The 18,010-nt window shown below is 33.5% G+C and overlaps 1 protein-coding gene across 3 annotated transcripts in view; it reads right to left on the bottom strand.

Moving 5' to 3' along the window:
• The window catches only part of LOC108024891 (rabankyrin-5), a 29,666-nt gene extending 22,076 nt beyond the window's left edge, over positions 1-7,590 (bottom strand). For 2 of the 3 annotated variants that reach the window (XM_050890243.1, XM_017095032.3), the window contains exon 1: positions 7,366-7,590. In XM_050890243.1, the coding sequence (XP_050746200.1) occupies positions 7,366-7,369 (4 nt within the window). In that variant the 5' untranslated portion in view covers positions 7,370-7,590. The remainder of the gene's footprint in view (positions 1-7,365) is intronic. The other variant, XM_017095030.3, reaches the window with a different exon arrangement.
• Between the last annotated feature and the right edge of the window lie 10,420 nt (positions 7,591-18,010).

The following is an 18,010-nucleotide window of genomic DNA, read 5'->3' as shown; positions in this document are numbered from 1 at the left end:
TAAGTTAAAATGTTAAGAGCTTAAAAATGGGAATACGTCTAAAAAAAATTCGAAAGAAATAGCATTAGGCACACGGGCCTGGCCATAGATAGTTGTAATGATAATGATAAAACTTAATGATATAGAGCGCTGTAAAGTTATTGCCCCTCAATATTACGCGTGCGAACTTTCGCTCCTTTCACTGCCTTCTAGTGCTTTTCAACACTGGGTAAATAATCTTCCTTATCTTTCTTTCCTATGTGAATGAATTGCAGGTCAAAATGAAGAAATGGCTAATGCAAAGAGTTAGAATCCCACTCCCCTAATATTGTATTTTTAGCCATTTAATTTAAAGATCTCAAAATGTTGCTTTGGCTCGAAAGTCCTTCTTTTTGTCTATGGCCGAGAACTATTTGCCAGTTTACCAGCATTTTACATTTTCTGTTAATTCATTTTTTTCAGTAATCGTCAGTAATGTTTTTTCTACGTGAAGGTTGTGAGAAAGAAATTTCTTTTTCTAAAAGGCTGGACTGTTGAATATTGCTCCGAACTCGGTCCTTTTTGATTCAGAGACGGAAGGTCTACGAACTAGGCTTCTCCGAACTGTTCTATTTTATGATATTAATTTTTCTTTCGATCAGAACAAAAAAAGTTGACAAATTAAGATGGGAATTAAAAAATGTTTGCGTTATTTGCCTCTACCCTTCTATAACAGCTCTACACTTCCCTCTCAACAGTTATTTTGCTGTTGTGCTCTCGGCCTTGCTCCTTCTAGCATTCTTCTCTTCGCGTTTGATTTATCGGTGGAAGTTCACTTCTCTAACAAAATGCAACTCAAAAAATCGAATTTGAAATTTGAAGGCCCAAGTCTACAGTGCCTAACACCATTGCTAGCAGCTCTTGGTCGGAACAGTGGCTTGGACTTTTTTATATATACACACTGGACACACAATGGAAGTCATTTAAATGCCTTTTGAATGATACAACTCTTTTCTTGACCAATACAGTACTTATTGAAAAGGACCAATTTTGTAAAAATTTACTTATTAAACTTTTTTTAAACAAAAATAATAGTTACTGCATATAAGCTTTATGGCTAAGATGTGTTCAAAAATTAGGAGTCTAAATCTGAAGTTTCAACCCTCTAGCTTGTACCAAAGACCATAGAATAGTAGTTTAAATTATCTTTTTATATAGAATGCAACTGTACTATGTACATTTCCCATAGAATATATACAAAAGATTTCAATCCCAATTTTTTTTATTTTTATTCTAGGAACACAAGTAGATTAGATATATATCGCTATCCACCGGTACAGTTTCCAGAAGCCGTCGTGGTTTGCGGTTTACTTTTCTTTGCGCACTTTCTTTTTTGTTATTCTGCAAGCAAAAAGGTATTTAATATTATTAGCTTTGTTCAATAACTAATTCGCTTATGAACAACATAATATAATAAATTATGAAATATTTCCTTTTTTGAGTTGGCAGGACTGTTTATGGCACTGGGGTAATTTTATGTCAATGTCAGTATCAGTACTATATTTACGCTTGTGAACGTGTTGATCACTTGAAGCGCTCCGGACGACCATCGACGTCAGCAGATGACCAACACGTCAATAAAGTGAAGGAATTAGTGCTCAAAAATTGTCGGTTGACTGTTATAGACCTTACTGACATGGTCAGAATATCAGAAGGATCTGTGAAAACCATTATGAAAGACCATTTGGGCCTACGAAAAGTCAAATCTCTCGGTCGATGAGACTTTGTTTTATGCTTACGACCCTGAAGCAACAGACCAATCAAGCGAATATCGTGCTAAAGGCAAAAAAAGCACGTCAAAGTTGTTCAAAAATCAAGGTTATGATGGCAGTTTTATTCAATTTTCATAGTACGGTGCACTATGAATTTCTTTCACCTGGCCAAACTGTTAATAAGGAATATTATTTGAGCGTTATGCGTCGCTTGCGTGAAGCAATTCGTCGAAAAAGACCAGAGGTATGGGCCAACAACTCCTGGTTTTTGCCCACAGTAGTATAGGGGAGAGTGGGGCATGAATAGTTGAAATGGAAGGATAGGATGTGAGCCTAGTGACTTAACGGCTCGTTTAAAATGGGAGCCATTTTTAATGCCTACAAGCCTACAAGAACACACCAATTATTTCTTTAATCGTCATTAGACGAAGAAGTTATGAATTAATATCTGCAAATGTCTAACTTCATCAAATTTTCATTCTGTATACCCTTATTTTACATAGGTCGCTCTTTTTTGTGTTTATTAATGTAATTTGTTTTAGAAGCGAAATTTTTTTAACACTCCCTTTGGGGAAATGTAGTTAAAGGTAACATTTAATAATACTTAAATTTGTTATCCATAGTAATACCAAAATAAGCAGTCCAAAACGCGTTTGCGGTCGAGAATTTCGCCGTTGAATTTCCAAGTGATAATAATTTTTTGTAGATCAATAAGGAAACAAATTAAATTTTCATAAATGCAGTCCTGTGCGCCTAAACAAAACTAAATCAATTGTATATTATAAAGAATGGATAAAAAACAAATATGATTATTTTTTTATTTTGCTTATAAATTAACACGTTATAGTGAGTAACCTAACTGTAATCATAGTTATTTAAATACAATCAATGGGTTGTGTCCATTTTATACATTTTTATAGTTACATAATGAGTTTGTATATGAATTCCTAATTTTACTTATTAGAATTAGTAACTTCTTCGTAATGAGTACAAATAACAATTTGATGGTTTGGGACAGTTTTTTACTATTACATTGTTTGTATTGGTCAAATTAACAAAACGATTTACTTGTGTTCACATTGTACACATGTGCTTGCAAACACATTTAACTTTTTACTTCATTGATTAATTAATAAACTAACTTACCTGTAATAATTAAAGGTTGGTGGCAAAAGCAAAAAAATTAACAAAACAGGAGAAAGATAACACAGTTTTTTCAAATTAAAACTTCAAGTGACGAGAAATGGACGAGACACGTGTTTCTGTTTTGTCTTTTCTCTGCTTGTCAAGAGCACAGTTTGTTTGCACAGTTCTCCTATGCTTACTTTTTAGTGGCGTGAGAAAACTCAGCTCAGCAAGCATTCTATTATACTGGGCTTGTACTGCGGCTTTCGCGTATTTTTCTTTTCTGATTTTTTATACACCGATTTCTAATTTTTATACAGCATCACTAGACGAGTCGATCTAGCCATGTCCGTCTGTCCGTCCCTCTGTCCGTCTGTCCGTCCGTTTCTACGCAAACTAGTCCCTCAGTTTTGAAGCTATAGTGCTGAAACTTTATTGCAGGTAGTATATAAGTCGGAACCAGCCCTTGCAGTTATAAGAATTAATCAACTTTAGTAACACCATGTGAAATTTTAAGGATTGTTGCTGACTTCAGTATAAAAGCGTAGCGTACATCTGTATAAAAGCGTAGTCCGATTTTTATTAAATTGATTTTGAAATTCTTAAAAATGGTAAAAATTATATTCCCAATACTATAAGATAATAAGTCAAAGAGGCCCAAAGCTTTAATTTGTTTCATATTATTCGCACCAATTTTCCGATCGTTCCTATGACTGCTATATGATTTAGTCCGATTTTAATACAATTTAATTCAAAATTCAGAAATAATTAAAAAATGTTATTTTCAAGCTTAGAAGGTTGTATGTACAAAAACATCAAAGATATAATTTTTTCATATTATTTTACCACGATAGTTCCTATGGTAGCTATAAGATATAGTTGTCCGATCCGGCTGGTTCCGACTTATATACTACCTGCAATAGAAAGAAGACTTTAGGGAAAGTTTCAGCCCGATAGCTTTAAAACTGAGAGACTAGTTTGCGTAGAAACGGACAGACAGACGGACACGGCTAGACCGACTCGTCTAGTGATGCTGATCAAGAATATATATACTTTATGGGGTCGGAAACGTCTGTGTGGGAAAATAATATGAAATAAATTATAGCTTTGGTGCTATATGACAAATAACCTTCTAAGCTTGGAAATAACATTTTTTTATTAGTTCTGAATTTTTAATGAAATTTTATAAAAACCGGACGACTATATCATATAGCTGTCATAGGAACGATCGGAAAATGGGTGGAATATAAAATGAAACAAATTATAGCTTTGGGGCTTTTTAAAATATTATCTTATAATATTGGGAATATAAATTCTTATATTTTTAAGAATTTCAAAAAAAAAAATGAAATAATTTTTTTTTAATATCACTGAAGTCAGCAACAGTTCTTAAAAATTGTACATGGTGTTACTAAAGTTGATTATTTATTATAATTGAAGGGGTATACAAACTTCGGCTTGCCGAAGTTAATTTCCTTTCTAGTTCATATTCTATTTCATTTCATTTTCATTAAATAAAATGGCTCCTGTCTGTTCTAAGAAAAATTGTACTCTGGCGTATTCAACTAAAGACCCTTTTATTTTCAGCTGGCTCTGCGAATCGACGATGCACGCTAAATGTGCTGGATTTACTGGCAGAGATAAAAATTTTATTGATCTTAATTCTGGTCACAATGGCCTCCCCTGCGCTGATATCCTCTCTCCTTTAGTTTCTCCAACTAAAATGATATGTTATCGTAAGTGTGACTATAATAAACTTAACGATATGATTTATTATTATAATCGACAGACTTGTACAATTGTACAGACATTAAAAGTGCCACTGAACTATTCTATATAGTGTTAAATAATTTTTTTAACTAATGCGTTCCTGATAGGTTTCTTGGCTTACCAATGCCATCCGATTTTTCGAAATATATGGTGGTTCGATCGGATTTAATTTTCTGACAACTGAACAGCAGTGTGCCGAATGTAAAATTAAGAAAAATGTATTTAGTAGATCGTATAATACATTTTCGTCACAAAAGTTAATATCAAAACATTTGTTTGCTGTAAGTCAGATTGTGATTAGATTTTTACCTCGTTCAGATGTGTTTTTGTTTGATATCAGAAATTGATGTGTTAAAAATCAAGCACCAAATTCATCTACTTTCAGAAAATAAATAGTATTCAAGTTTCTTATGTAAAACATACACCCTATACCGTATGGATACGCAAAAAATAGTTTAACATTCAGGCAGTATTATGGGTTCTGAACCAGTACATATAGCCACTTTTGTTGAAACAAAATTTTTAAACGGGACCTTTACAACAATGTGTTGCATGTAAAACGTGAGGAAATGTAAATGGGTATACACTTTAGGGCTTAGCCCGAAATCGTTTGGGCAAATTTTGAGAAATAAGAAAAATTTAAAAAAAAATATCGGAACAAAAAAACGTTTGGTCATAATTCTTAAACGCTAGTATTTCGACAAATCATGTTAGGAAAGCGAAAAAACTATTTCAAAATTCCTTTATATTTACAAGTTCAAAATTAAGCTATTTATAGCTGTTTTCTCGCCAAACTACCAAGTTTCACAACACCTTAAATTTTCAGGGCCTTCAAAAAGAGTTTGGATACGCAAACTAATTCTAATGCAGTGGTAGATGTTCTGAATTGGTAAATGCCATTTTTGATGAATAATATGTCGTAAATTTAAATTATAATCGTTAGAGCCGTTTTTGAGAAATCAAAATAAAGGATACAAAAAAATCTAAATAAAAAACATTAGACCATAATTTTAAAGCGGTGGTATTTAATTTTAACTGTTACACTTTTACCACTTTTTCTCCCAAAACAATTGATTGGTATGAAATTCTTTTAGTTTTTGCAATACCTTTCGAAAACACTCACTCAAAACAATCGGGCGATTACTGTAGATTGTAAATACTTCGTGTATATATAGTAGTCGCTTTCGCACACCCTCCTGGTGCCCTTCGTTACTAAGTGGACTGCCGTCCATAGGGATGTGTACAGAAATCATACGATTTAAATCAACATTTGATTCCGTTTGGTGATCTTCCTCGATGCATTCTATTGAAAAACACTTAGAATGGCCCTTAATTCAAACGCAACAGGCACGCATATTTACCTTAAAAAATGTTCATCTGAATCGTTTTGTGTCAAAATTGGAATTCGTTCTTGATCTTACGAATGCGAGGCACTCAGGTATTTCTGTATCACTAAATCTTTTTTAACTTTAGTTAAAGCAAAAGTGGTTATACTTTAAAAAGCATCTATACTAAAGTAGGGGAGGCGCATGGAAGACATAAATCAAAAATGCAAGATTATGCCCTCAGATTTACTAGTTAGCTAAATACTTGTTAGCTATTAGAAAAATCCTCCAATAATAAACCAAGAAACTAACAATATAAAGATGTAAAGACGATATCTGAATATAGCAACCGATCTCGGTTCTATTCACCATCTCATGTGACATGATGTGTTCTCCAGGCAATAGGATCTGGCAAATGAACCTTTAAAATATTTTTAAGCTGCCAAAAACTTTGCAGGGTCCTTCGAAAGGCTTGACATTGGCTAACAATGCCTGCGTTCAGCAGAACAAAATGATACCTGATCACTGAGGGAATTTCTGCTGAACTAATTACTAATTATGATTTAAAAATCATCATGACCAGGAAAAACAGGGCGTAAAAATAGTACGCTCCTTTTTGTTATATATGTTACATTGTTGCTTTCATGTTTTATCGTTTGCCTATATAGGAAATAATTAAATTATTAAAAAACCAATATGTAAGTAAATCTTATACAACTATTTTGGCCACATTGATTTTACGTGTCAAGGATTGCTTTGCGCAAATATGTAGAAAGTTGCGGTTGCATCGTTTTTAACGACATTTAAATCAATAATTTTATTTTAAAACGTTGCTGTAAAAAACTTCTTAATTGCACTGAAATCTATAATGAAGTTTTTTAGTATTCTAAATTTATTCAGCGGTGCGCCATATCTGTGACTCCGTTTTAATTATTTGATAGTCCTATGGTAAATAAGACTGCTTAAGGGATAATGCAGCACTTTAAGCGCTAGGCCGTGTAAAGTTAATATTAATGCACACAAGTATCTTACGCTGAATCGCTGTTCTGCGCTTCCTGTGGCATCCCTCGTTTCTCATACAATTATTCATACAATTATTATTATTATTCAAAAAATATCAACAATATACATATTTATATATATAGGAATCTAGGATCGACCGCTGGTTTACATACATACTTTATACGTGAGCGAGCAGCGGGTGGTCAGAACAATTCCCTATGCTCACCTAAAGGGCTCTGCCGACCGCTGATTAAGGAGCATATCTTCTATCATCAATATAAATTTTACATTTTATTTGAATCTTATAAAAACCATAATATAACATATTTGTAACTAAGTTGAAACTCGTTTTCCAAGGTTGAATAAAATATAATAAGAAATAGAAAAGAAAAACACAACTTTTAATTACATACCCATTTTATCATGTAATTATGAACAACTTCCACTTATAATCAAAAGATGTTTATAAAATGAAATGGAAGGCGTATACCAATGTTTTGCATTAGCAGAGCTGTGAAAACTTCGATGGTAATATCGGCACTATCGATGTTTTTTATCCATGCGTATCATGCAGCTTATTCTTATGTCCCTAGAGCCCATCTGTTGGAAACAGTTGGGTTTTTAGAAAATGTAAAACTAAATAATTAGCAGAGCTGTGAAAACATCGATGGTAATATCGGCACTATCGATGTTTTTTAACCATGCGTATCATGCAGCTTATTCGTTTGTCCCTAGAGCCCATCTGTTGGAAACAGGTCGGTTTTTAGAAAATGTAAAACTAAATCTAGCATCTGATTTAAACAACTGCAGCTAATCAAAACATTCCTTTTGCTTAAGCGCCTTCTATTTCAAATGCTACTTTTCACCATTGATAACGTTTTCGTAATGAATGTTTTACCTTTAAAGCCTAGTACTCACATCGACGAAAAGCGCGAGCTGACCTCAGTTATAAGCTAGATGCCAATAGGCAGCATACGCTATTTGTCAAGTCTGCTTCTCAGCGCCGTACTCATACTAAAAATATACCAGAAAAAATACCAGATGTAGGCAGTGAATTTGACGTGACGCCGTTAGCCACGGCCAAAGAATAAGAAATTTAAGCAATTGCTGTGTTCGTGCCGAAGAGGTATTACAAATTTAAAAATTGATTGAAAACACAAAAATCACGCTACTGAGACACCTCTGGACGATATATAGATGATACAAATAAAGTTACTGGGAAAAAAGAAGGAAACGATACCCTTTTATTACCCTTTATTTCTAAAATTTCCTATCCCTTTTTACATATGCTATTGTTTTTCGTCCGAGCGTCAGCTTATTTCGCAATTTGCATGTGGTCAGTCCAGTTTTATATAAAATGGGTGTTTTGCTTTAATATTCGGAATTTTTTAATAGTTTAACATATTAAAATGTCCAACTCAACGAAGAGTCCGAATTTACGTGAAGCTGTACGATTACTTTAAGATACATACACATTACCTGGCGTGATTGCAGTGAAATGACCATTCACCTGATTATGAAAGTTAATTCCTTAAAATTTTTTTAAATTTAAATATAAAAAAATTTTGTCTGTTTATTTTAAAAATGCTTATTTTTAAATTTCTGATGTGAACGGAGATGGACATAAATAAAATTATTAAGCAGCATTTCAGACATGCCAAGGACCGTGTCTACAACGCTCAAAGACCTTATAGAAAAAAGTGCAAAATATTGAATGTTTTATTCAAGAGTTCCAATGGGAAAAATCCATTCTGTTATATTCTACAAGCATCTGTTAAGTCACTTCTAAGTAACTACAAGAAGTGTCGCCGAAGACACTTCAAGAGTCGCCGAAGTGACACCGGCGGGAATGACTTTCGCGATCCGAATGCGATATCGCGGACGATAGTTTTCATCTTCTAGAAGTCACTTAGAAGTGTCTTCCGAGATAGAAAATGCTTGCAGGGTATTAGTATCTTTTTATGAGAACCACCAGCGAAAAAAGCAGCCCTCTAAGGGTTAGCTGGAGTATATGTCGGTCGAACTCGGTTTACCAGGGACCATGTTGGCAATTTGGGAATCGGAAGTGCATTGCAGATTGCACGGACACTAAAAGGAAGAATCACTTGTTAACATAAACAAAAAATTTATTTTAAAATTAAATGATTAATATTAATAGAAAAGGTTTATTATTAAAAAGCTTGTGAATTTATTTATACAGAATATCTTTAATGGAACAATTTTGCTTAGAGCGATAATATCGATAATCTCCTTTTAAGCATTAGAATACGTTGACGGCGCCACTATCGATGTTTTTACAGCCTTATACCCTGTTCACACAGCCACTAAATTTGCAACAGCGAAAAGCGGATTTCTCCCACATAAAGATTATCTTAAGCGAATCGTGATAAGCTACCCCTATCCAATGGGAGAGGAAATTTAAATTGCGTTGCTCCGGAAAAGAACTTAACCAAAACGCAAAACTAATTTAACGCTAACTTGTGAAATGGTTTCAGCGCCAAAGGATTATTTGTATGATAATAGCAACTTGTTCAAGGATGAGATTTTTATCCAAGCAAGAGTAGTGAATATATGAAATAAAGACGTTTTTGGTGACGCCACAAGAAATTTCACAAGGTAAAAGTCTTTGGTCCTTAAAAGCATTTTTAACATATTTCTCGCATACGGTTCCTAGACATATGCATATTTTAAACAATAATACTGGGACATGGATGCGCAATTAGCAGACTTTTTTAATGCTCGTTTTGTTGCAAAAGATGATAAGTCTAAGTAGGCAATAAGCAGAAGTTCGTAATTTTCTTAAAAGAAGCAAAGCAATATTTGATTTTAAAATTATATTAATTGCTGGCTTCCGACCAACATTTAGAACGATACCATTGGATTTAAATGACTTTCTCTAAAAAAAAAAACCCCAATCGCCAAGTACATAAATCACCTAAACTCCTGACACAAATACCGAACAAAAACTGGAGTACTGAATCGGTTTGTGTAAGCGGTATTATAGCGAACTGTCGCCTGTAGCGCCTTTTTGTCGTCTTTTTTTATACACGTGTATTTCTTATGTGAGAAAATGTCGCAGAAGCGGTAGTTGGACGCTGAAGCGAAAATATGGAGTAAAAAACAATTTAGAGAAACCATTTTCTCTGCCCGAACCCCTGACCAACCTCTGCTGAGAGCCAATTCAAGTTGCTAACTTTGATTTTTCAACACACCACACATGTGCAAAGCAACAGCAATAGTGGTGAGGATCAAATACGAAAACAAAACATTGAGTGAGACCGGTTCGGATATATAATATCCCAAGAAACTCACCGCATGAACGAATTGTCATATTTTAAGAACTTGGGAAATTTTCGTTTTTCGACTGGGTGGCATCAATGGCAAAGTCTCCAAAGAGAGCGGCAGAGCTCTCTATGCTCTCTATGGCAAAAACTCTGTTTAACTGAATACATTTACTGGCCCACCGTCAGAAGCATACAGTTGCGGTCAAAATAATAGTAGTGCCGCTTGCACTAAGAGTTTTTCTTACTATTTTCTTTATTTCTTGGCAAATCTAGTTTATTTTTTCACCTAAGTAAGTCTAAGTATCTACCCTTTAAAATTGTGGAGTTAAATTTGGTTCTCATAACACTTTTTAATTATTCTAGCATTTTTTTGAAAAAACCCGCGTGTATGACCCAGTAAAAATAATAGTAGTGACAAAAAAAATTACAAAAATAATTAAATTTACTACATTTTTAAGAAGGTATGTGTTGTTAAACAATACATTTATATGTTATTTAATAGTCCCGAGCATTCTTAGATTCTTTCTCGACACTCCTGGCTACAAGGGGCGCAAAAAACAATATACTGCCGAGAGGAGAGATCTGATTAAAAAATTGATTTCTGCTGGAAAGACTTTTGCCTTAGTGCACAATAGTATTGATTGCTCTTCTACAATAGTCAGAATTGCTATTAGATGTGAGCCAGCAAATGAAACGTATGGTCGATCCAAATTATTGGACAAAAAATCAGTGGATCGCTTAACAAGACAGGCAAGAACAGAGCCTTTTGCGACTGCTGCATCCTTAAAAAATGATGTGACTCAGATGTAAGTTTGGAAACGGTAACAAGATGGCTTAGAGATATTAACCTAATTTCAAGAAGTCCAAGAAAAAAGCCCCTACTCACAAAAAAATATGCCGCCAAATGTTTAAAATTCGCAAGATAGCACTTGAATTGGCCTTTGGATAAGTGAAGGAACATTTTAGTGGTCGGTGTGTCCAAAATTTTTTTTGTTTGGAGACCAAGGCTCTCGGCAGTTTGTTAGATGACCAACCCATGTGCTTTTATCCCAAAATATACGTTAAAAATGGTAAGGCATGGTGGTTCATCAATTATAATTTCGGCGAGTTTTTCGTATTATGGAGTAAGGCTAATATATATGCCCATATGCCCCCGAGGAAAGGCCTCTTGCTTGGACGTTCCAGCAGGATAACGATCCAAAACATTCAAGTATGAATTTGTTTTCGTCCAACCAAGTAAATGTAATGGAAAGGCCGCCACAGTAACCCAATCTCAATCCTGTTGAGAATTTGTGGTGTGATGTCAATATATCAATCTCAGAAATAAAACCAAGCTATAACTATTAACTTTTGGAAGCTCTAAAAAGGACTTGTAGCTCTTTTCCTGTACAGAGATGCCATTTCTTGGCTTATTCCATGCACATTTAGTTTCTCACTTGTGATTTAATTAAAAAAATTTATTTTTATTTATTAATAACTTAATCTCTACTTAGTTAATTCACTGCTCGTTTACTTTTCCTCGATTTGCACTACTGCTCGATTCGGATCTCAAAAACGGACTGCCTGATCTCTAGTTCAATGATCAATAATCAAACCTCGGCTTTAGAGAATTTATCCCCAAAAATTGATAAAGAGAATGGCTCAAAAGAGACGGAAAATAGGATGATGCAATTTGCCAATTAATTTTGAAGTCCAATCTTGGAAATTGTGTTTACATTAGGAGTTTTAGGGACCGCTTTGGGGATCTTTTTGTTTACGTTAACGGATTCGGGGCTCGCTTTGGGGATCTTTTGTTTTCGTTAGCGGACTGAATGTTTACAGCATCCGTTTGATTTGGTCTGCATGAAATTGATCTGGGTGGAAATGATTCGGAGGCCTGGTTGAAAGAAATAGCTGACCACGGATTTATCTCGGGTCTGTCAGAGTTATTTGGAAATTGGCTCTCGGCTCAAAGTTGTTTATAATTTGGGTAAGAGCCCCTAAATAATGTGTCATATAACTCGCCCCATTCTAAATTGAATCGTCCCGATTCATTGGAACTGATGGGTATATTGACTGTAATTGTTGGGTTAATTCGACAATGATATTTTCTTCTAGGGTATTTTCATTGTCGGGTATATTATTTATTTCATTATCGGAAATATTATTTTCTGGTTTAATTTCTATATGAATTTGCCATGGTTTGAATATTAAAAATTTCCTGAATTTGATTAATTTCATAATAGTTAAATATATAAATGTGAATATGATTAATATTAACGTGACTGGTATTTGAGTTTGTTTAATTTGAATAAATGGATTTAGTATGTTAATATTATCGAATGTGAGTTCCGAATCATTAGATATAATATATTACTAAAAAATCTGTATATTTTCGAGCTGTGATGTATTCCAGTACCTTATTGTCTACATTGGTGTAGGAAATATTATTATTTTAGTGGTGCCATTAAAAGTTAAGTGAGTGTCATTAACTGAATTTTCTCCATTTACAGAAATGGCTCCATCTTGAATTACATCTACTTTTTTATTTTTTTCTCGGATTTTGATACAAAAGGATTTTTCTCTATCTATCTTCGTGCTTAAAAATTTCTAGTATATCATCATTGTTACGAATTTTAGTATTAAATACATCAATTTTGGAAAGTGTAATTGTGTCCATTAAATTCATAAGATCGTAAGTAAGCAAGAGCAGACGATATTTTCTAAGTGGAATTTCCTGATTTTTAAAGGCTGTTTTGAATTTTTCAGACAAAGATTTATCTATTTAAATATTTTAGAATTAATAACGAAATGATCGTTATTATTTTGTATTAAATCATCACATTTTTTCTTGGGCTTGCTATAATAATTTAGAAATATCATCGTGTTTGATTTTATTAAATAATATATCAAAAGGTCGATGATTGGTTATTGAATGAATTGTTAAATTGTATTTTTGTGCTGCTCTAATTATAATTTCGGGATAATCAATTAAATTAAGCTCATCTTTAATGCAGCGACCAATTTCTGTTAAGGTAGAGTGTGCCCTTTCTATTTGTCCGTTAGACGTACTATGTCGAGGATCTGTAAAGAATAAAGATATCCCATTTCTTTCTGCAAAAGATTTAAATTGGGATGAAGAAAAACTTGGTTCGTTATCTATCATCAAAGATTTAGCTAATGGAAATTGTTGTAAAATTTCTGAAACTTTATTTTCTATATTTAGTTTATTAGAGATTTCTTGTACTACTAAGTATTTCGAATACGAATCTATACAAGTAATGAATATAAAATTTTGGGCGTAAAATATGTCAAGATGCAAATTCCACCTTCTCTTTCTGAAATTGTTGCTTGACCGATAGGAATCTGTACTGGGTGTCTTTTGTATTTGTTTTGATTGCAGATAGTGCAATTCTTTATAAGCTCCTTAAGCTTTTTGTAAAAATTTGGCCAATAATAGAGTCTAGTTATTTGTTTATAAGTTTCATCAAGCCCTCTATGAGCTCTTCAATGATTTTCTGTGATAATAAGAGATCTGTCTTCAGCGTTCTCGACATCCTGGACAAATGTCTTAGTGTATAAAAATTTATTTATAAAATTGTCCTTAAGTGGTTTTTGAATTCTGTAAAAATCTTCTAGAGAACAATGAACTCCTATTGTTATATTGGGTGGAATATATTCCCTTAAGATTGATACTAAATTTTCTGGAGTGTCATACTCTATTATATGTCTATTATATCCGAATACATTATTCGACTCATGTATTGTATACCTCCCCGTTGCTATTAGCAATTGTTGCTTAAACTGGTTTAAGGGCTTTCGGGTTTCTTGTATTACATTCTCAAAACTACTCTCTGCTGAATACTGAGTATTTTCATCTGAGACCGATTCATTACTTTCCGTTATGTTATTTATTTGAATCCTAGATAAAGCGTCCGCAACAACATTTGTTGCTCCTGGCTTGTAAATAATTTTGGGTGAATAGCTTTCAATAAAGGAATACCACCTTTTCATCTTAATATTTGGATTTTTTTGAGAAATGGAAAATAAAAGAGGTTGATGATCGGTATAGATCTCGATGTTGTTAACCCCATATAAGTAATTTCGAAGATTTTTAAAAGCCCATACAATGGCTAAAAGTTATGGCTAGTTCTACTTGTGCAATTAAATTTTCTTTGAGCTCGTTAAAAGCTCTTACAGCTGAATCACCAAACTTTATTAAAGTTTTACGTGATTCCTTTTTTGATACTTTGCCATTTTGGCCTTCTAAATATTTTGTTAAAAGTTTAGCTATCTTTGCGTAATTTTGCACAAATTTTCTGTAATATCCTGTAAGGCCTAGGAAGCTTCTAAGCTCTCGAATATTTTTATCGGATATTTTACAATAGTATACATTTTTTTAAGATCGGTTTTTATTATATTGTGGGAAACAAAGTAACCGAGAAAATTGGTTTCTAATTTAAAGAACTTTGATTTTTCAATTGAAATTTTCATGTTTGCGTTCAGCAAAATTTTAATAATGAGAATTAAGTCTTTGTAATGTTGTTCAATTGTTTTTGAAAATATAATTATGTCATCCATATAAACGTGACATGTTTTACCCACTTGTTCTCTTAAAATATCATCCATCGCTCGTTGGAATATTCTTGGAGCGTTGGTCAAACCGAAAGGCATTCTTAGTAATTCGTATTTCCCGTTGTTTATTGAAAATGAGGTTTTCTGAATGTCTGGTTCATTCATGAGAATCTGATGAAATCTAGATTCCAAGTCAATTGTTGAAAAGTATTTGGCTTTCCCAAGGTTTGACAAAATCACTGAAGGGTCCTGCATTGGATATCTATCTGGTATTGTATTTTCATTAACTTTTTTATAATCAATTACGAGTCTGGGTTTTGGAGTTCCGTCTTCATTGAAACCCTTTTTTGGTACTACTAGTACTGGTGAATTATAAGGACTTCTACTTGGCCTTATAACTTCTTCATTTAACATTCGATTTATTTCAGAATTTACAAAATCTGAAGCTGATTGAGCATAAGGGTATTGTTTGCTGCAAATGGCCCTATAATTGCCCCAGTGTCAATTAATATTTTTAATTTTTTATTTATTTTTGGATCATTTCTAATTAAGTAGGGTAAGCCTACTCCTGACTTTTGTCTAAAAAATGGTTCTCCTTAATGTTATTTAATCTCTTCGTCTTGTTAGCCGGTTGGTTAACAGTTCCAGTTGGTACCCTTTTATTTTGGGCTTGGCCTTGGCCTTGCTGAGTGTTCTGGGTCTCAATTTTTTTTCTTTGATCCCACTTGTTCTGACTATAATTATTATTTTGATATTTATTATAGCCTTGATTAAAGCCGTTGTTAGCCTTATTCTGAACCTGGATAGACTCATCTACCTCCATTGGTTCCGGGTTATTTTGTGGGTGTCTATAGGTGTTCCACTTTTTTTGTTGGTTATTATAAAATCTACCCTGGTTCCAAGAATTATTTTTATTCTGATTATAATAACTGTAAGTATTTTTGTTCTGGTAGCTGTCATGATTAAACCTTAAATTATTATTGTTTCGCTGGTTACTGTAACTATTGTTTTGCTGTCTTTTCTTGTGGTTGAAATGTGTTTGTCCATTTCCACTAAGGTTTGGATCGCTATGTTTTTTCTGAGTAGTAGAGAAACTATTTGCGAAATGAGCCCTCATGTTGTTGCTTTCAAATTCCAGAACTATGACCATTGCATTTGGTCAGGTGGATTCATTGAGAAAATAGTATCTGAAATTTGGCCGTTGAGGCCGGTAATGAAAACTCTAGGAGCTGTCTTCCTATGTTTCTCATTCATTTCCGCTGTTATAGGTTTATTTCTACCGTAGGTCATAATAGTTTTATTAATTAGCAAAGTTAATTTTCTATTAACTGTACCATAATAATCCATTATGGATAATTTTCCCTGACTCAATACATTTAATTCCTGTTCAATAATGTGAATTGGTCGTTTGTCGCTAAAGACGAAGTCAAGTCTGGCCATTATGGCATCGAAGTTTAATACAGTACCGTTATGGGTTAAGGCGTCGTTTGCCATTCCTGTTATTTTGTTTCGTAAAATTGATAAAGCAGAATAAAATCTTTCACTCCCTCTGGCATATTGCCCCATGGCTACTTCTGCCGATTCTCTCCAGCTTACATATTTATCATCTTCACCTTTATATTCCCTAACAGATTTGATGATCTCATAAGATGTGTCGCATTTTATATTCGGATCTACAATCTCTATCCGATAATTCTCAACCGTTTTAATTTTGTAAGAAAGCTGCGATCTTAAGTTAACTATCTCCGCATTTAATGGATTTAATTCAAAATTTACAATTTGCTTAATTAAATCTCCTATATTTAACATGGTGTTGTTTGTTATTGCCTGATGGCTTGTATTTTCTTGGGGCGGATTCATGTGGAGTCTTTTATTTGCTCCAGTCTGGCTTATTGAAGGTTCTGGCATTTTGAGAACTCTTTCGAAATTTGAAATTAACTCTTCCACTTTGTATATTTATATTTCATACAAATTTGTAATATAATTATATTAATAAAAATGTATGATAATAATAAAATAGTATCGCTCACGAATAGTCCTTATTTTTTTTCTTCTTGTTGTTATTTTGCCTGTTGGGGTCGTCCCTATCCTGAATGATGATCCTGATTGGGGTCGTTCCTCTTTTTTGTTTTTAGATTTTGTCTCGGGGTCTTCCTTCTTTAATTCTGTTTTTAAATTAGGTCTTCCTTCTTTTCCAATATTTGGCGAGGGATTGCCCTTCAGCCTGTTTTTTCAGAATGTCTTTCTTGATGATTTTGAAGATTTTTTAAAACTGTTTTTCACAATGTTTATTTTTTTGATGAAAACAATTTTTTGTCGCTTTTTGATTTTTATATTGTCCGAGCAGTGAATTTATGTTATGATCACTATTTTGTAATTTGAGATTTCAAGGAGATTATTTCATAAATTAATTTCCACCTTACTTTTTTTTTATCAACACAAACTTTTTATTTATACGTCGGCTGTATCGGGTTTTTTTGGCCGCGCTAAATTCCTTTTTTCACTTTAAAACTTTTTTTTGGTTTTTATTTTAAAGCTTTGCTTTTTTAGAATTCTTTAATCGCACGGCCCCACGTTGGGCGCCAATAAAGTTTCTCACTTGTGATTTAATTTAAAAAATTTACCTATATTTATTAATCACTTAATCTCTACTAAAATTTTTAATAGGTCGAACTTAGTTAATTTACTGCTCGTTCACTTTTCCTCGATTTCCACTACTGCTCGATTCGGATCTCAAAAACGGACTGCCTGACCTCTAGTTCAATGATCAATAATCAAACCTCGGCTTAAGAGAATTTATCCCCAAAAATAGATAAAGAGAATGGCTCAAGAGAGTCGGAAAATAGGATGATGCAATTTGGCAATTCATTTTGAAGTCCAATCTTAGCCGGAAATTGGTGTTTACATTAGCGGAGTTTTAGGGACCGCTTTTGGGGATCTTTTTGTTTACGTTAACAGACTCGTGGCTCGCTTTGGGAATCTTTTGTTTACGTTAGCGGACTGGATGTTTGCTTTGGGAATCTTTTGTTTACGTTAGCGGACTGGATGTTTACAGCATCCGTTTGATTTGGTCTGCGTGAAATTGATCTGGGTGGAAATGATTCGGAGGTCTGGTTGAAAGAAATAGCTGACCACGGATTTATCTCGGGTCTGTCAGAGTTATTTGGAAATTGGCTATCGGCTCAAAGTTGTTTAGAAATTGGGTAAGAGCCCCTAAATT

The sequence above is a fragment of the Drosophila biarmipes genome, unplaced genomic scaffold, assembly GCF_025231255.1.
Source record: "Drosophila biarmipes strain raj3 unplaced genomic scaffold, RU_DBia_V1.1 ptg000017l, whole genome shotgun sequence".
Classification (NCBI taxonomy): Eukaryota; Metazoa; Arthropoda; class Insecta; order Diptera; family Drosophilidae; genus Drosophila; species Drosophila biarmipes.
Note: the sequence above shows the minus strand (reverse complement) of the source record. Positions and strands in the feature narration are given on the sequence as shown.